Here is a 20,088-nt window from a genome sequence, read left to right as displayed (position 1 = left end):
GCATAAACACATTCATTACACCAAATACACAAAATAATGTTCTTTTTAGCAGCATCATATGACCCCTTTAAGGAGTATTTGTCTCCAGCCCTCATAATAATGCGTAAAGTATGGTCCACACTTTTAGAAATCTAAATTATGCATTTAATCTGTCTCACATGTGAGCCCAATGTTTATCAGCGTTTAGACTTAAGTTTTACATTAAATGGTTGCAGAGACTACAGTCTGAGTTTATATATCAGAAAACATACATAATACTTTGGTCTATGTTCTCCAAAAACTGCAAAATCATTTACACATCAAGTCAATTTGGACCCTCTACTCTTTGATACATTTGGCACCTCATTATCTGATGCAAACTTTTGTCAATTAGACAACATAAATGTATCATTCAAAACAGGTTTTTCAATTAGTGCATTCTACATCACTGGACAAAGTGCACATCAGAGCATGACCACAATTCAGAGCACAATTTTAAACTTGTTACACAACTGTAGACTACACCTTTTATACTTCTATATAGCATAAAGCAAATGCAAAGGCCCTGAAAACTGTACAATCCCAAGACCATTTCAAATTGGCAAAACACCTCAGATAATCAGTCTTTCATCTTGAAATACCTGAAATTGTACAACACGGATTATGTTAGACGATCACATTTTTAAACGTGCCATTGTATTTTCACACAATATACGTGTAATTCATTCAGCACACAATTAGACATTTTTTACAAATCCATACACCAGAAAAATATTTAGATTTTCACTTTTCTTAGTAAATCTATGAGCTGAAACTAGATGGTATATAACGCACAAAACAAGTGAGAATGTCCATTTGAAAACGTCACTGCACAAATAACATGAAACTTAGATTAATAAATCAGTTTTCACTGTTTTTTGACTCCATGGTTAACTGTTAGCATTCTAGACCTTGAACCCAGATTGAGCATTAAGACAAACGAGACTTGGCAGAACAAAGAGTGTTGCATTTCTATGAGAAAGGTTAACAGGATAATGCAAAAGTGGGTGATTAAACAGCCATGGATTCTTGATGTGACAGTGCTAGGTAGATTTGAGTAGTTTAGAATAGAAGGAGAAGTCTATTTCTCTCTATAGTAAAGAAGATACATCTTGAGAGGTTCTGGCAAAGGCAGGCTAAGGATCCTCTCCCTTAAGAGGTTTACTGGAGTCTCTATCACCAAAACACTGCCCTCATTCCTCCTGTCATTCTCTTCTTTCTCCATACATATATAATATATATTATGGCATATGCAGAAAATGTACTGAGAAAAACGGTTCAAAGTTAATAACGCAAATGCGATGACAATTCTGTAATCATTTACTCACCCTTATGTCGTTCCAAACCTGCATGACTTTTTTTCTTTTCCGGAACACAAAAGAAGATATATTTTGAAGAATGTTGGTAACCAAACAGTTTCCGTTCTCATTGACTTCCATTGTATGAAAAAAGAACACAGTGTTAGTCAATGGGAAAAGAAACAGTTCAGTTACCAACCCTCTTCAAAATGACTTATTTTGTGTTCCCAAGAAGAAAGTAAGTCATACAGGTTTGGAATGACATGCGGGTGAGTAAATGATGATAGAATTGTCATGTTTGGGTGGGCTATTTGTTTAAATTTGTCTAAAATAAGAAGAACAAAATCAAAGCCTTTATATTCTCTATAAACTCACCCAGTATAAGTCCCACCATGGTGCTGAGGTAGCCTGTGCCACTGCCCAGGTTAAGAAAGGACAAGCCAGGCTGCAGGTCTAGAGCCTCCATCACCTCAGAGTAAATGCAGGGTGCAGAGAGGTGGATGTTGCCATGTCTCCAGGCCAGATCCTTGTAGGCACTGTCACGGAATTCTTCCAGATAGTAGTCAGCACGATCAATAGCCCTAAAGGCATGTTCAACCAGATCAGAGCGAATGTACTGGGCCTCCTTCAGGTTGTCAATCAACTCGTCATTGTCCTCCCCGGCACTGACCGCACCTCCCATTTTAGCTCTTTGTTAAGGCCAAAACAGAAGAGAAGAAAATTAAAGACATGTAAGTGTGCACGTAGCCAAATACAAAAAACTGGAAACATACTTCCTGTTGATATGGGCCTTTAAAAAAGTTGAACTGATAAACAACGACTTTCCTTTTTTGTTTCTTGCTATAACAATGGTTCTTAACTGTTTTCTGTGAAACAGAAATCTTTTGTAATGTGAATGTCTTTACTGACACTTATAATCAATTATTTGTCCATCTTTGCCTAATAAAAGTATTAATTTACTACAAAAAAAATCTTACTGACCCTAATCATCTTGCCAGGCAATAATTAAGGCTGACAAATTGTGGTAATGTTGTTTATTTGGGTTATTTCATTGTCCTAACTATGCACGATCATATTAGTTACATTTTATTAGTGTTTGTATATAATGCATTATGCATTGTTGTCCCAGACATCATTTTGGATTGTGACCCACCTGTTGATGATAACCACTTCTCTAAAAGCTGAAGGATTGCATATATGTTTATACACCAGGGCATTAAACTATTGTTTGACAACCAGAATTTGTCCAAATACATTGTGTAATCATTCTGAAAACTATATATTATGTTCATAGGTGCAAGACTTCTTTTTGAGGAGTATGTTGCTTAAGAATTGTGTTAGAGTTGTATTTCTTTAAATGCAACTGTATTTGATATTTTGTTATCTGATGCAATGGCACATACATATTAAGTATGTCTTTAGGTGTCCAAATACTTCTGGGGGCTACTGCACATGCTTTGGGCCTAACAAAACAGCATTTTTGTCCAGTTAACGGATGGTGGCGCTGGGCTGCGCTGCTGGAAAGTTAAAGCTTCCCCAGAGACGCTGTGTAGAAACTGCAGATGTGAAAAATGCTCCCACCAATCACCGCGCGCTCAAATGCAGCTGCGCCATTCGCTAACAAACGCATACTGTGCAGTGTTTTGTTGAACATCCGGGTAGTTTCTCATATACAGTTAAATATGAAATAACACACAAGCCCATTCTTTTTAATCCTCACGACCTGCCGTTCATTCTGCACGCTAAACTACAGATTAGGCTCAGTGAAAATGCATTAACCAAGAGTTTATAATTCTATTATCACTCCAGTATTTTACTATATAACAGCGAGCACGACTCATATAATGCGCTTACCTGCAAAAAGTAGACGCAAATGAAGACAAAGACAGGAAAAATCGGGATGGAGGTGTTTTGGGGAGAAACTCGTCACGGGAAACACCCCGACGACTTCACGGTCGACCGAGCTGAATCGTCTGACACCCTGAAACACCCTGATTATGGTCTGTTGATGCTGGTCATCCGGTTAACTGTCTTCTGTTGTTTCAATCTCTCGGTTTCTTCCCATAAACGTTCGCGGCGAGCAGCGCTGGATGTAAACATTGGCCAGCTGACTCGGTGACGTCACGCACACAAACAGAAATATGGGCCATGGAGCACATGGGTCCTGCTCCTGCACTACATTATTTTATGACATATTCATAAACACAGCGGTCTCTGGTGTTGATAAGGATAGGAAAAACGTAAATAGTCACTTCTTTTTTTTCTTTTTTTTACTCCGGTGAGTAATTCTCAAAGCAGTTAATTCTGTTTAAATATTGTATGGGCACATATATTTTATATATAGGGCCTATATAGAACACTTCCACCGTTACTGCACAAAAGAAAAGATTGTTGACCAGTAGCAGGGCATATGTCACACCTTATGGGGTTTGTCACAAAGGAGCCTGCCATTAAACAGCCTATGGTTTTCCAGCGACGTGTAGACAGTAAAATAAATCTATAACATTAAAAAGACGTGACAGCTAGCTCTGGTCTCCTTTCAAATTTGACCATTTCAAATCTAGAGAAAATCAGCTCTATGCACAATTTCAAAATGTTGTTGTTGCTTTAAGGGTTTTTTAACTACATTTGGGGTTTTATTATCAATAATTTGATCAATATTGGGCTTAATATTGATCTTGACAAAATACAAATACATCCCTTATGTTTCACGTATACTTAATCAGCTGAACAGAAATCGTGACTGAATAATTTTGCATCCAGCAGATGTCATCCAAGTATCCTACTGACAGTGTTTGGTTTATATTTTATCTTTGGTCCAACAAATGCCAGAGAATCCAGAATTATTGGGACTGACCAATGTCTCACAAAGTATCACTGTTGAATCAAGGGCAATTACAAGCTTGTAAATGTGCAGTAATGATAACTTAATAGAAACCTTCAATATTAAATATGGCATACTCTCTGTTGTAGGTGATAGAATTCCCATTTATTTTATCAACAACATGGGCAAAGACTATCCATATGCAGCAACCACTAACACAGAGACATTTACAAAATAAATATGCAACAAGATCTCCATTCAATTTGTTCTTAAATACTAAATAAATAACAATAAATACATCATATCTGTTCAACCCACTTCACTCTGGAGGGTGTCAAAATACTTTTATGGAAAACAGAACTCATTAAATAAAGAAGAATATTAAAAAAAACAATATAAAAATTGTTAGGTAGAAAATATTTGCACTTAAAAAAGAGATTATAAATCTCTGTCTTTAAAATAAATAGGAAGGTTTATAAAACAATTTGCTGTCGATATTCTTAAAATATTGCCTCTTTCACAACGCAGATGGCAACGTCTCTCCTCTTAATAACTGTTTAAAAGCTGTGTATAGAATTTTGCTTTGTGAAATAAATTAAGTCCATAAATAGACACTGATTAATACATAAACAAAATAACCCTTAACATGAATAAATAATAAATTAAATGTACATTTCAAGGACCCAATTTAAATAGCCATAATATTAATAATAATAATTACAATAATAACATGACGATGGAACTACAAACTATTCATGGAAGTGCAATATCTATGTTCTCAAATACGATAAATATTACTGAATGGAACGGGAGTGCATTTACACCAAATATGAGACAACGTTATCATACAGGGATCAAATGTAGCAGTGCTGCATACTAATCATATTTTGTCGAGGGAGGTCATTAATTGTGAATTCACCTTCGGACGTTACACATAAAACACTCTGTTACGCATACACACATAGACTCTCCTCCACAGACACACGACAATCTCGCGACTTAATGTTCACGGCAACCTCCATGCACTGAGGGAAGTAAGAAAGGCAGATCAGTGTCAGTGAGAGTTGCTCTAGAAAACAGTAAAATGGTTTGCTCCAAAAAAATACCCCAAATCAAGAAGAGCCAGCTTGGTTTAAGAGGATCTTGTATCTCATCAAAATTGCTAAGCAGCATCATTTGGAATTGGAATTTGGTCCTTTTTTCTGACTTCCACGGGTCTTGTGACGTTCCTCGTTTACAGAGGGTGCCACATACAAAACCTGAATGTCCTTAAACAGCATTTTTATGTTGTTGGTCTGGTTATTTAACCCACAGTGTCTTGCAGCTGCCGCTCCTCTGCTCACACCTCAATGCCTTTGACAGCCTGGTTGATCGACTCGAGTAGGGCTCGGTTCTCTGGGTTCTGATAGCACTCCTTATCGGTGAACATGTGGGTCAGCGTGTCCACGTAGGTGTCAAAATTCTGCTCAGTGATGGGTTCTTGCTGTGGTAAACAACAGATAATGGTTTGTTAAAAGCAAGCTACATAAAAGTATAATGTACAAATAATGTACAATATTTGTGCTTGTTGGGCGTAGTCATAAAAGGTAATAGATAACAAGCGGACTGACCATCTGTGGTAGACGGATGTTGGCAAGGCTGCGGATAAGAGCCTGGCTCAAGCCTGACAGTTCCATGAACAGAGCGTCATTCTTCTCCTCTATGAGCTTATTCTCCTCCTCCATGTTCTTGAGGTTCTTCTCCATGGATGAGATCTATTGAGGGATAGAAATGCATGAATAATCAGCAGCTCCGAGGTCAAGCTGTGAAGTATCCCTTTGTGTTGATGAGGTACTGTCGTTTGTAATATTGTATTTGAAGTATTGTAAATATTATCATTATCATTATATTTCTTATGAAAAGAAGTCACCAATAATCCTAGTTTCAATTAGGGTTTTTCAGTGATGAACAGTAAGAGCCTCAAACAAAATCGTATTACAAGTAGTTACCAGTGAAGGGTGTTATGCTATATGCTCAGATTACATTTCAGCCATAAGGAAACTGTTACAAATTACAGTTTACAAAAAACTGTCTTCATTACAGTTTCTGATACATGTACTGTTCAAAAGTTTGGGGTCAGTAAGATTTTTCATTCTGAAGGAAATTACTAATTTTATTTAGCAAGGATGCAATAAATTGATTAAGTGAAGACTTATTTTTTTTTCTATTCTAGAACTTTCTATTCATCAAAGAATCCTGAAAAACAAAATTATCATGGTTTCCACAAAAATGTCATGTAACACTGAAGACTGGAGTAATGGTTACTAAAAATTCAGCTTTGCGATCACAGGAATGAATTATATTTTTCAAATATGTTCAAATAAAAACTAATAGTATTTCAAATTTTAGATTGCAAAAATATTTCACAATATCAATGTTTTTACTGTATTTTTGGCCAAATAAATGCAGCTTCGGCGACCATGAAAGACTTCTTTAAAAACATTTAAAAATCTTATCAACCCCAAAGTTTTGAATAGTAGTGTGTATATGTATTTGATAAAAGCAGACCTGTGTATGGAGGTTGGCCATGTCTCCTTCCATCTCGGAGTTCGACTCATTCAGTTCATTGATTTCTTTGTTCAGCTGTTTTATGTCTTCATCATTGTCAAGAACTGAGGGGATAGAAAAACAATGCAAATGTTAATGAAGAGCACAAAATGAACATAATGGAGGTGAAAGAAGAGAAACAAATTATATTTGATCTTACCATCACTTGCCCTGAATTTCTTGCTGATGTAATCATCTCCTGGGAACCTGGCTCTCTTCTTGTAAGCTGAAGCTCTAGGGCAACCTGATAGACTGTAGAAACACATTATAATTGCAAGATATGAAAATTTTTTGCCTTAGGCTTATTGTTTTTATTACATCATCACTCAATAACCACAGAAAGCCAACAATAGGCATTTCTAATATTTCAAAACATAATAGTAAAGCATTTCCAAGACAATTAGTTTTTGTTATATTTCTAGCATAAATATATATATATAATCTCTGTATGAAACAGTGACTGCATAGTTTTAATTTACTCACAGCTTGGCCTACATCTGGACTATTTAATACTATAATACTAATATTTATTATCTGTAAATTTCACTAGGCCCTGTCTGTACCTGCGATGAGTGAGAAAACTGCCATTGGCATGTCCTGATCCATCACATCCTGGCGTAGGGCAGGTCGGGCCCTCAGTCTTGAAGGCTTTCCAGGAGAATGGTGTGCCATTTAACATGCCCTCCTTCTGCTGGCGTGCTGCCAGTGGGCACCCATAGGCACTGCGGTGGGTGGCATATTTCCCACTGATATGCCCCAGACTGTCACAACCTGGCACCGGGCACCTATAGAGAGGTAAGTGATGAACTGGCAGTCAGTTCTGGCATTCTCTAAAGATACAGGCTGTGCTCAATAAATCCACTGTTTTCGTACAGCAAAAGTTGAAATTGTTTTGTAAAAAACATACTTTAGGAGCTCAGAATCTTCTTTGTCATCCTTAGTTGGGGTGGTTTTGATTCCTCCCTTCTTGGCACGTGGACATCCAGACAGACTGCAAAAGAGAAAATGCTAACGTTATTTTTCTACATGAGCAGTTTGATATTTTTGATACAAGAATAGTTGCAAAGCTTGACACTGAATCCTAAAGTGCATCTTGAATGTTGATGCATTAAATATAAAATCTCTTAATTAACATACCTTCTATGGGAAGCATAGTTTCCAGTGATGTGTCCTGATCCATCACAACCTGGGGTAGGGCATCTGGAGGCCACAAAGAGAAAGACATGCTGTTAGCAAGAACTTAGCATTGCTTTAGAAAGATACAATTCAAATATCACACATACAATCATACTGGAAGTTTAAATAAACTTTTGGGCTTCAGTCTGGATGCTTAATGTGTCTCAGCTGGTTCGATGCATCTCAAGGACACAGTCCAAGAGAATTATATTTTTGTCCACTGAAAATGTAAAGTGATGATTACTGGTTCAAAGAGTACAAGAATAGCCAAAAGGACAGTAAAAAGTTTTACAGAAACAGCAGTATTAAGTAAAGTCAAATAAAAGCAGTAATCTGTGAAGTTTGGTGAGGAGTCATTAGAGGAAAAATTAGAGCACAGACATACTTGAGTTCAGTAGTGTGGGCAGCCATGAGGGTCCGAAGACTTTTATCAGCAAGGGGACAACCAGAGAGACTGAAGAACAGTAGAAAAACACCAGGAATAAAGAATAGAGGGAAGAAGATTTAATTGAAGATGGAAGATATATATATATTCTGTAGTATGTCACTGATTCGTCGTATGTATTTTAGCATATATATATATATATATATATATATATATACAGTATATATATATGTGTGTGTGTGTGTGTGTGGGCTAAAACTCACACTAATATAATGTAACCTAAATTAGCTACAAAGAGATGTGACTAAATGAGTTGGCCAAATGCATTAAAGAGACATATAACATTTGCTTTGCAGTCAATATACAGGTTTATGCTATAGGCAGCTGAAGCTGTAAGGATTCAGCAGAGGGGAAAACAGATAAAGAAAAAAATAAACCACAAGCAGGGCTGGTCTAGACTAGAAATACTGTGTCAGCTTCTGGCATACCTGCGGTGTGATGCATAGTTCCCAGTTATATGTCCACTGCCATCACAACCTGGTGTGGGACATCTGGAGGGAGATGGAGAGAGTATTAAATCCCTGTGGAATCATGCCGGAAATGTATTTACCTTAGCAAGACACTAAATTTACAGACTTCTTTTATTGACTTAGCAGATGTGTTTTATGTTTAAATAAGGCCATTGTTGCAGCACACTTACAGCAAGATCTCTTTCTTGCTGTCCTTGGGCTGGAATTTGACCTTCAAGCTGGAGGTTGTGACCTCACCAGGGTACTTCCTGTCCTCCATGCTCCCCTGAGTGGCATCATCATCGTCTCCATCAGAGGAGGCGTATGAGTGTGTGGTGTACTCAACCTGAGGACATGGCACATCACAACAGAAAATTATAAAACAGGTGCAAAACTGTAACAGTAAGGCGTTTATTCCAAAATGCTGTCAACCATGATTTAACCATGAAGTAAGACTATGTGAATATATCTCAAATTGATATACATTTACCTCCTCTGGCTCCTCCTCTTTCTGTTGGTTTGACTTGGTGTAGTCCAGAGGCCCCTCCCACTCCTCTTGTTTGTGGGTGTGGCTGGAGTGGGGTGAGGTGACGCCATGGTGTTGAGAAGACGATGACGAGGATGAAGATGGGTCTGGTGACCTGACTCCTTCCCTCTTGGGTTTTTTCATGCTGAGGTCCAGTGTGCCATTCTCATCCACCTCAATGTCCATGTCCTCGATTGTAGAAGAAATTAATTAGAATATAGTGTATATAATGTGGATGTTATGGAACCTAACTTTCCAGATACAGACAGAGAGAAACTCACTTTGCTGGCCTGATCTGGCTGTCTGGTGCTGAGGTTTTCAGGCCTCTCCCAGCAGCGGGTGGACAGGTTGAGAATGGCAGTGGCAGCCATGTGTGCGGCTTCGGCATCATGGGTATAATCGTACCCACTTGAGGTGGAAGAGGAGCTGCTTTTGGTGTATCCTCCTGACAGGCTGTGGCTGGGGGACGAGGCTTTGGGAAACGGTTTGGCTGTTCATTATAATAATAATAATAATTTGCATTTCACTATGCTATCAATAATTCATTATCTATTAATATCTGTTGTATTTGTTTCTTATTCGTTATTTTAAAGGGAATGATGGGGGTGCTTACATTTGAAGGCTTTAGGTGAGGTTTCGCTGGTGGGCATCTTGGGTGCAAGCATGCGGTTGCCGAACACCTGTACATCGAAGGTTGCATAGTCAAAGGACACCTTAGAATACTTCTCCAGCTCCTTGGCCAGGTTGGCACGAGGAGTGGCTGGCATGGCATTGGGCCTGTAGCTACCGTACTGAGGGATGTCCAGCTGTTTCACAAAACACATCGGTCTGTAGAGAAAAGAGTGTTTAGTCACAATGTTTACCCATCAAGCTCTTTTGTGTCTGTTAAGGTTTTAGCTAGGATGTTGAAAAGTGGAGGAAAACACTCACCTGAGAACTCTGTCAGAGTTTGAGCCTCCGCTCACAGGATCACTCACAGAGATCTGCGGCTGTGACTGTTTTTCATGGCTTTTGTGTTTCCCTGCAGCAGCAATGGGGCAGCCAGAGAGACTAAAAGTGTAAAATGTAAGAAAAATACATGGTTTTAGGGAAACTTGATGTGAACAGAAATTGACACCTCAAAAAATAGTTAAGGAGCAGTACCTGCGATGTGTGTTGCGGTTGCTGTTCACATGTCCCTGTCCAGTGCATCCAGGTGTCGGACACTTTAGTACATTCTCGTGCATTGCCAAGACTAGTGCCAAAAACACACATTATTATATTGAATATTTAATACTACCTTTCAAATGTTGTTTTTTAAATAATTTTATATTTTTATTCAGCAAGGATGCATTTAAATTGACCGTAAAGACATTTATAATGTTATAAAAAATAATTTAAAATAAATTAAATAAATGTAATGTTTAAATAAATATTGAATTGACACCTCAAAAAATAGTTAAGGAGCAGTACCTGCGATGTGTGTTGCGGTTGCTGTTCACATGTCCCTGTCCAGTGCATCCAGGTGTCGGACACTTTAGTACATTCTCGTGCATTGCCAAGACTAGTGCCAAAAACACACATTATTATATTGAATATTTAATACTACCTTTCAAATGTTGTTTTTTAAATAATTTAATATTTTTATTCAGCAAGGATGCATTTAAATTGACCGTAAAGACATTTATAATGTTATAAAAAATAATTTAAAATAAATTAAATAAATGTAATGTTTAAATAAATATTTAATGTTTTAAATGTTAAATGTTTAATTTAAATAAATTGTTTAAACTTTCTATTAATCAAACAATCCTGAAAAACAAATTGTACCATGGTTTACACAAAAATGTTAAGCAGCACAACTCTTTTCAACATTGATAATAACAATAAATGTTTCTTGAGCACCAAATCAACATACTAGAATGATTTCTGAAGGATCATGTGACACTGAAGAGTAAAGTAATGATGCTGAAAATTCAGCTTTGCCATCACTCAAATAAATTACATTAAAATATAAATATATTAATATATTAAAACAGAAAACTGTTATTTTACATTGTAATGATATTTCACAATATTACTGTTTTTACTGTATTTTTGATCAAATAATGCAGCCTTGGTAAGCAAAAGCAAACATTAAAAATATATATACATTTTAAACTTTTATATAAAATATGTACATGCATTTTCAATTTTATGTTTTTTAAAATATACAGTACATATATATATATATATGAATATATGTTTGTGTGTGTCTGTGTATGTGTGAGTGTGTGTGTCACATACTATAGTAATGGTGCAACACAATGCTTACTCTCTGGAGGGATTCTGTCCTTGTGTGGGCACCCAGAAAGGCTGCGGTGGTGTGGGTATAATCCAGTCACATGACCTGCCCCATCACATCCTGGAGTAGGGCACTTTACTTCCTTTTTCTCTGATCTAGAACCTTCTATGTGAGAAGACAAAAGCAAATTAAACTCCACACCTCCACACACTGTGCCTGCATGATAATGTTATCAAAATTTAACTGGGGTCATAAGAGATAGGCAGAAATTTTCTGTCACCTTTGCCATAGTATGCTCTACGAGCTGTGATGTCCATGGCCTTATTCATCCTCTCTTCTGAGCTGTAGTAGTGCTGCTGCTCAGGAGAGCAGCTCTCTTCAGAACTGTGGCCGGTTTGTTTGGCTTTCAGTGCAATGGCCTGTTCGAGAAGTCCCAGGTTCCCCCGTGTCATGTCGTACGTCTCTGAGTCATCTGTGACCTCTGACCTCTGTGACATGCTGTCCAACTCGTCATAGTCTGCTTCATCGGCCTCCTCTTCTTCGCCGTCATCTTCCTCTTCCTCTTCCTCTTCTTCTTCTTCCTCTCCATCTGAACCCAGCTCGATGACTACAGTGGGCAAGTCTTTATCCGAAGCATCATCTCTTTCTTCTTCATCCTCCTCCTCCTCATCTTCACCAAGAGGATGGTCAAGGTTTATGTTGCTGTGTGTCATCACGTCTAATTCCTGAGCTGACGCAGCAGGGACAGGGGCAATTAGGGAGGAAGGCTCTTCCTGGGATTGGATCTCCTCCTCATCTTCTTCCTCATCATCATCATCTTCACTATCTTTCTCTGTCTCCACAGTCTCTTTGGTCTGGATTTTGCCAAAGTCTCCACTGAAGTACTGGTGATCCGAGTTGTTCTTCTGGCTCAAACATTGTGTTTCCTCTTCCCCCTCTTCCTCCTCCTCCTCCTCCTCTTCTTCTTCCTCAACTGTTGTCACAGGCTCGTCTGTCTCTTTTAGCTGCTGGGTCACTCGCTCCTCTTCTGTAATCTCTTCTGCTTCCTCCTCTACCTCTTCCTCTCGAGCCTGAATCTCTTCTGCGACCTGTAGCCCCTCCTCTGCCTCAGTATCCATGGTGATTTGTTGGATGGATGTAGCCTCGGTATTGGCTGCTTTATTCTCAATTTCATTCTCTGGAACTGGACTTGATGTTTCTCTGACAGGTGTCTTTTGCTCTTCTAAATCCACTTGTGAAATTTCTTCTGAAGGAAAGACAAAAAGGTTAAGTTAAATTAATTTAATTTTAGTTAAATTAAATTTGAAATAAAAATGTTTCTGTGATGTTTGGGTGACAATTGCTGATATAATAAAGCTTAAATACATAAAGACTATAGTACATGCACTGCATGGCACATAACTTCAAAAATAATAAATAATTTCTGTAGTTAATAGGTTATTAATCCACCTGTCATTGCTTCTGATGAAGGTGTTTTTTCTTTTGCTTCCATCTCTTCATCAGCAGTGTCCTCTTCAGACTCCACACCCTCATCTTTTGTTTCTGTTTCACTGTTTGTGTCACTGTCTGCATTGAACCCATCATCCATGGCCAGCTTTAGGGGGTTTGGCTTCTTTTTGGGGGCTGGCTGATTCTCCTCGGCCTCCTGGAGTTTTCTTTTCTTAGCCAATGGGCAGCCTAATGCACTGAAACAGATGAAAAGTTTCTATAAAAACTCAGTTGCTTAATTTAAAAAATATATTTTTATTGGCAGCTATTAGAGACATAATTCTTACTATTTACCTTCTGTGTCGTGCATACTTTCCACTGACATGGCCTAAGCCATCGCATCCTGGCGTAGGGCAGCTGCAAAACAGGGGTTTTGATTAGCTATATTCATTAACCTACTAAACTCTGGTCTTTATAAACATGATGAGTAACACTACAAAGCATAAAAGCTCTCACCTGTATTCTTGTCCGACAAGCTCAAGAGGAACTGATATAAGGAGAGAGATAAAAGCTCTGTCAGTCATCAAATTCACTGAAATGGACAACAAATATTTTTCGAGTTTTTAAGAGGCTCTCACCTCTAATTCCTTTTGAGCGTGTCCTCGTCCGCTTCTCATCTGTGTCTTGGCTCATCTGGAACACAAACACATGAGTGGTTATGTTTACAATGGAGAGTGTAAAAATATTTACACTCTCCATTTCTCTAATGTGTCTCTAAAAATCATATTAAAAAGTACACTATCACAGTTCTCCAGCTCTTATACCTTCAGACTGTGATTTTTATCCTCAGATCTGAGTAGGTCTGATTTCACAGACACCAGAGTAGCCCCAAATCCTTGCTTGTAAAGAGCTCAATCAATAATACACATCCAATAAGTTTTTTTCAAATGCACATCCCTCCCAATCCTTAGTAGAAGCGAAGTAAAATATAAGAAAGAAATGAGGCCCTCCCAGAATGAGAAAGATGTCAGAGCTTCGGAAAGGGAAAAGTACTTTTAGCTTCTTTGGTTTTGTGGTAGAGTACACAGACACCAGAGTAGCCCCAAATCCTTGCTTGTAAAGAGCTCAATCAATAATACACATCCAAGTTTTTTCAAATGCACATCCCTCCCAATCCTTAGTAGAAGCGAAGTAAAATATAAGAAAGAAATGAGGCCCTCCCAGAATGAGAAAGATGTCAGAGCTTCGGAAAGGGAAAAGTACTTTTAGCTTCTTTGGTTTTGTGGAGTGTAAGACAAGAGATAATTAATGAAAATGAAACTACTCTGACTCACACACACACACACAAACACACATAATGTCTCACTTTTAGTCTCCTACTCCTCTTGTTCTCACAGCTGCTGACTCTGTCCCCTCGTGTCCACCTCTGGCTCAGCAGCTGGCCTCTGAACTCATTCTCTGTTGGACAGAAAGGATAAGACAACAATTTCAGTCTGACATGTCCAAATATTAAAAGGTGCATCCTTAATATTACACAATGAAATGAGAAAAAAATTGAAACTTATTGAAAGAGGCATTAAAGCGGTCTTGACATTGTATTCCCATTTTTGAGGTTAACAAATTAGTTAATCTATTTATTATATATATTATATATAAATTATATTTTTATGAGTAATATTAGTTTGAAATACGGAAAAAAACTTAAATAACCAGAAAAAAACATATATTCTTTGCGAGCAATTGAGCCTCTAAGATCAAAAAGTAAGCAAATCTATGCCAGTGATGCTGATTCATACGCAATTATTGTAATGTCATTTTCCACACGATGACTATTAAATATGAACACCCCTAATTCAGAAGCAAACATTAAATAGCCCCCAGAGGACCCGAGCACATTGGTCACTGAATGGGCTTTCAACAGTCCATCATGGTCTGATAGAGTCTGCGCGTGCCTTCATGGCTCTGGTGTTGATTATTCTTCCTGGGTGACGAGAGATCCGGCCGTGACCCAGCTGTTTTTATCAGAGCATCATTACATGTGGTCTGATTACGTTTTAAGCAGCACCTGGTGCTCAGTCACGTCACACACGTAACAGGGGAGGGAATTCCCTTGAGAACCGCAACAATTGCAGCACTTGCCACACATAAAACGCAATACGCAATGCAAACCTTTCTTAGAACTCAATGTCCTGTGTCTTTGCGTGTGGAAACCAGCTAAACTGACTTTATTGCATTTGCTGAAGCCTTGTATAAAAGTAAGATGAATACAAAAGAGAGGAACACAAAATACCTCTGAACATGTATTTATCATTATTTTCCAACACATTAGGAGTCAAGTAATATAACTTGATAGTGTTCTTCAAAATAGTGCTTTCAAAGGCACTTCCAAAGACAACAACATGTAAATGATAAGGAACATTTACATGCTGAAATGTTATTTATAGATAAAAAAGGTTAGTTGATGCCAGAGTCTTTATACCAGATCACTTGACCTGAGGGATTTCAGGCATCCCTTTTTTATTTTTTCTCAAAAATTAGGCCCACTCTCTTAAATAGCTGTTTGTTCCAGCATACAAAAAACATTGTTTGACTCCCATATAGTAGGCCCATGCATGAAATGGACCAAAGGGAGTGCATGTTAGCCACAAATTGCTCTTACGTTTTAGTATAGATTAATATTAGTATTTATTTTGTCGCATCAGGCCCTTGACTTCGAAAAAGCACCATGATGCTGCTGCGCATAACCTCTTCTAGCACACCACGCCTTTCAATTACTATCAGCCAAACCCCCCGCCTTTAAAACACTGTCACTTTCCTCGAGGAGAAACAATGATCCAACAGAACATGTTTACAAGACCCGTGACTGTATTATTAAAGCAATAACGTTTAAAGCCCAACCTACAGAGGTCCTAAAACAAGCATAAGCGATGAATAAAGAGCAATTTAAATGTAAAACTGAAAGAAAGGCAATAATCTAATAACTGAATAGTGTATTATGTAGGCCTAGCCCGAAGTAAACATATGGTTCGTTCGCATTGTTTTGCTTCTCGTAAATAACGCACGCACACAAGACGAAACATATGCTGCTTTTGCGTTGCTTAAGGGTTTCTGATGACTATTTGTCCACTCCCATAAAATACGTTGTAGCTTATTTGTACATGTATCTCTGACTGACTTAGTGTGAATGAACAAACTTCGATGAATATTCCGCTTGGCCTTAAACTTCCACGTTTCGGATTCGGCTATAAATAGCTATAGTTTTAAAGCAAGCACAACACTGAAAATGTAATATGAGAGCCAGGATATTGTGTTATACATGCGAGAGAGGCCCTTTAAGTTCTTGGGTTTCTTGAAAATAAACCTGCGATGTAACTGAAATACAGATATTAAAAAAACATTGTAGAATCGTTTTTACTACGCAAGCGAAAATAAGACAAAATGTGCAGGAAATGTAACTTAAACACGGTGGAATGGCACTTCTTCTTTAAGAGATTACAAGTCCGGCGTCCATTTGGCTTCAATAGTAACGGAAATCCAAACCAGCAAACCTTTCCAAACACTGAATTCCCCATCCACATCAGCATCCGAATTAATAAACAAACAAATACCATAAGCAAACGACGTTTTTTCAAGGAGATGCGAGCGGCCTCTTGCTCTTTGTAGGCTGTGTGTGTTAACTTCAGTGTTGTACACCTCCCCTTCAGAATGAGTCCGCTACCGTTAAAAACCTCTGAATAAATCGCTCGGGACCGGTTCGAAACCTCTTCATGTCGTAAGCAAGACGCGTATATCCATTAATCGACAGGTAATGCGAGCATAAATGCTGCCAAAATCATTTCTCCACACGCTTTGTCGAACGACACTGACTTACCTTTCGCTCACAGGCCCATTGTCCCCCCCTCCTCTACCCTGCGCCGTGACATCATCATCATAGTAAACCATTAAACCATGTACAGCACAAGATGGAGAGAGGGCCGCTACTGACCCCCACTCACACGCAAGAGGAAAGTCGTTTGACATTGTACTTACAATCTAAAATAGATTCTTCGGTTATTTTGGGGGAAAAGATCTCTACGTTTAGATGCAGGAGCTCAGCTGAAAGTTCAGCACCCAGAACAGCGCTGTTTCAGTACCATGGACAGGAGCGCTATCCGTGGCAGGTGTCTAGCAAGAAAACGCTGTTTTCAATGAGTATCCAGCAGTTTAACGATGAATACACTGAATATTACATTACAAATACATTACGCAAAAAAGATCAAGCAATCTGAATATCAAATAGAAGCATTTGTTTTATGCTTAAAAAGGCTATTGTCCGATTGCCGTACACGATGCTATTCAGTATCAACAAGAAAGAGAATAATTGCTGTAACTGAAAAAACACAATTCTTTAATATGGATCTATTTTTTCTTGCGCACTGACACATTTGCCTTGCTTCAAAAGCGTTGAACTACTTTTCTTTTATGTTCTTCTAGAAGCCTAACAACGTGACCTAGTTTTGTGGAAAAAGATTGAATTAAAATATATTATTTCTTCCGAGTTTGCCAGACTGTAAAATGTCGAATAAAAGTGAAGCTTTAAGTTTAACTGCTGGCTTAATTGTTTTATGATGTCAAATTGATTTTAATTGTTTAAAAAAAAAAAATCACTTTTCTACCTGAGAAATGAACATAAAAAAAAAAAAGTTCATTTCACTTTTTGGGACATTTTGAATTTCTTAATTCTCTTAAAAATAAAATACATATACAAATATATATGGTTAACATTATTATTGAAATCATTTTACAGCGCTGTAAACCAACCAAACACAGGAGACTGTAAAATGTCGAATAAAAGTGAAGCTTTAAGTTTAACTGCTGGCTTAATTGTTTTATGATGTCAAATTGATTTTAATTGTTTAAAAAAAAAAAATCACTTTTCTACCTGAGAAATGAACATCAAAAAAAAAAAAAGTTCATTTCACTTTTTGGGACATTTTGAATTTCTTAATTCTCTTAAAAATAAAATACATATACAAATATATATGGTTAACATTATTATTGAAATCATTTTACAGCGCTGTAAACCAACCAAACACAGCGCAGTTGCAAAGTTTGATTAATGGTCAAATATTATAATCAACCTATAAATACTAATATATTATAATTATTATAAGGTTACATGCAGTGGAAAGAAAGGTAACTGAAAATGCATTTGCTCTATAATGAAGGGGGAGGGGAACTCTTTACTAAACTTCATAAAAAGTTTCTTATCATGTATGAAGCATGCAAAAGCCTTTGAGAGCTTTGCATATTTAATGACACCGAGGTTCTTCGGTTACCAGCTGTAACTTTGCTCACCCCTGATCCTAAAGTTTCGTATACAGATGGATATCCCAGCATACAATTAAAGCCACAGTCTGTTCCCACTGGCCAGACACTGTGTATAAATATTACATAGGATGCCAGCTGAGCGAATGAGAAGCACAACACCCGGAATCCCCCCACAGGCAGATGGACTGATCCCTCCCAAATACAAAAGTTTTAATACGCCAGAAGTCCGACAGCCTCGGAGTTAAAAGCACAGCTCCCTCTGGGAGACAAAAGTTGCCTTTGTTTAAAAACTGTCTGCACAGGGATTTCGTTTCGCAACTTTTAAAAGATACAAAAAATAAAAATAAAAAATCAGTGATCTGGTCAATACTATGCGATTTTCAAACGTGATCCAAAGCTATTCAGTCAACGTTTTATATTAATACTTAAAATGAAAGTAAACAAGGAAAGAAACAACAACTGTGCCTGTCGGTATAAGTTTATAATCAGTACAATCAGTATTCAGTATAATTATATCACTCGTGTTTTAATTACAATAATAAACGTATTGTGAATAGTTACTGTTAACAAAAAGTTAACCAAACCCAAATACACCGGCTATCAACAAAACCACGGCGCTACAGACTATATCTAAGTTTGACGCGAGGAAAATACTTCATAAAAATAAGAAATCCAGCACTCACCGAGAAAAGTTTTACACAGCTTCATCCTTGCGGTGATTTCTTCGCCTTTGACACCGCAAAACTACTTAACTTCATTACAGAGAAAGTTACTTTAAAGAAAACTTACAGACAGAGGTGGGCGGTCTTATTTCGTAGAAGTTTGCTTCCACCAATCAGCGGCGGCGGGGTAGTTTTTGTTCATCTCGACAAGCCAATGAGGGCGCGCCTCACTGTCTGTGTCCTCCTCACGATGACCTCTGAAAATGAAAACAAAAGCTTGTCTTGTACGCCTCAAATCATGTGTCAGGCGTTTGAAAACTTTTTACTGAGTGTTTTTTTTTGCATTTCCTCAAAAAATACATATTTTAAACACATTTAAACAAGGTAAGAGAGTGCAACCTGAAACTATTGTTCCTCCTTTAGAGACCCATTTTCTATTGAGACAAAAGAGACAAAGTATTAAAAGACAAATTTGGTCTCATTGTTTGATACCACTTTTGTGCTGTGTGTCTCAGACTGGTCAGCCATGATATTTATAGAATTTAAACATGCAGATGCAAAGTTTATGTGGATGTTCACATTAAACCATAAATCATTAACACGATCCTAAATTATAAAGCACACAGGACATTTTATATTACATTATTTATATTATTTTATATTTCACTCCTGTGATTTCTGTTCATTTTAACTGATGTTCACCCCATATGAACCATAACTAAATTTCAATAATAACAAGGACAACAGCAATATTTATTTATTTATTTAGTGCAGGGCCTTTGAGAACCTCAAGGTCACTTTACAAAGGAAACAAAAAAATGTTTTGTATATGTATTCTTTAAAAAACATTTTAGTCTTTATAAACTCTACAAATCAGTTAATCAATCAGTCAGTGAAACCTCATGCTCTCAGATCAGGCCTTCTTATTCTTTTTCAAACTCAATCTGTGCCTCTTTTCTCCCCCACCCTTTCCCCGGTCAGGCCAGTGAGAAGGCATATGTGCTGGGTTGCTGCTGGAGCCCACGTAGCCCTCTTTACGTGATCTGAAGTCTTACCCCCATGACAGATGGGCCTACTGATAATGATGCTGAGAACCGCCCCCC

The 20,088-nt window shown here is 37.7% G+C and overlaps 2 protein-coding genes across 5 annotated transcripts; both read right to left on the bottom strand.

Annotated features, from left to right (window-relative positions):
* Positions 1-401: 401 nt before the first annotated feature.
* LOC107586543 (protein-L-isoaspartate O-methyltransferase domain-containing protein 2-like) lies at positions 402-3,432 on the bottom strand. The gene is made up of 3 exons (XM_016273967.1): positions 3,171-3,432; positions 1,669-2,005; positions 402-1,237 (listed from the first exon to the last, which is right to left on the bottom strand). The coding sequence occupies exons 2-3, from the start codon at positions 1,996-1,998 to the stop codon at positions 1,100-1,102; spliced, it is 468 nt and encodes a 155-aa protein (XP_016129453.1). The 5' UTR covers positions 1,999-2,005; positions 3,171-3,432; the 3' UTR covers positions 402-1,099.
* A 1,020-nt stretch (positions 3,433-4,452) lies between these two features.
* On the bottom strand, positions 4,453-19,081 carry LOC107586511 (myelin transcription factor 1-like). 4 transcript variants are annotated; one of them, XM_016273905.1, is made up of 23 exons: positions 19,007-19,081; positions 14,380-14,471; positions 13,652-13,706; positions 13,530-13,560; positions 13,368-13,430; positions 13,035-13,270; positions 11,866-12,831; positions 11,616-11,750; positions 10,775-10,865; positions 10,253-10,372; positions 9,936-10,150; positions 9,604-9,794; positions 9,287-9,511; positions 8,988-9,142; positions 8,776-8,838; positions 8,288-8,356; positions 7,864-7,926; positions 7,634-7,717; positions 7,290-7,511; positions 6,887-6,978; positions 6,688-6,791; positions 5,751-5,894; positions 4,453-5,623 (listed from the first exon to the last, which is right to left on the bottom strand). In XM_016273905.1, the coding sequence occupies exons 1-23, from the start codon at positions 19,029-19,031 to the stop codon at positions 5,480-5,482; spliced, it is 3,585 nt and encodes a 1,194-aa protein (XP_016129391.1). In that variant the 5' UTR covers positions 19,032-19,081; the 3' UTR covers positions 4,453-5,479. The 4 variants fall into 4 exon arrangements, with proteins under 4 accessions (XP_016129391.1, XP_016129393.1, XP_016129392.1 ...); XM_016273907.1 differs by having other exon boundaries at positions 11,616-11,747; XM_016273906.1 differs by having other exon boundaries at positions 11,866-12,828.
* Positions 19,082-20,088: the final 1,007 nt, after the last annotated feature.

This window comes from Sinocyclocheilus grahami, unplaced genomic scaffold (genome assembly GCF_001515645.1).
Source record: "Sinocyclocheilus grahami isolate Dianchi unplaced genomic scaffold, SAMN03320097.WGS_v1.1 scaffold83.1, whole genome shotgun sequence".
Classification (NCBI taxonomy): domain Eukaryota; kingdom Metazoa; phylum Chordata; class Actinopteri; order Cypriniformes; family Cyprinidae; genus Sinocyclocheilus; species Sinocyclocheilus grahami.
This window is presented reverse-complemented; position numbering and strand designations above follow the sequence as displayed.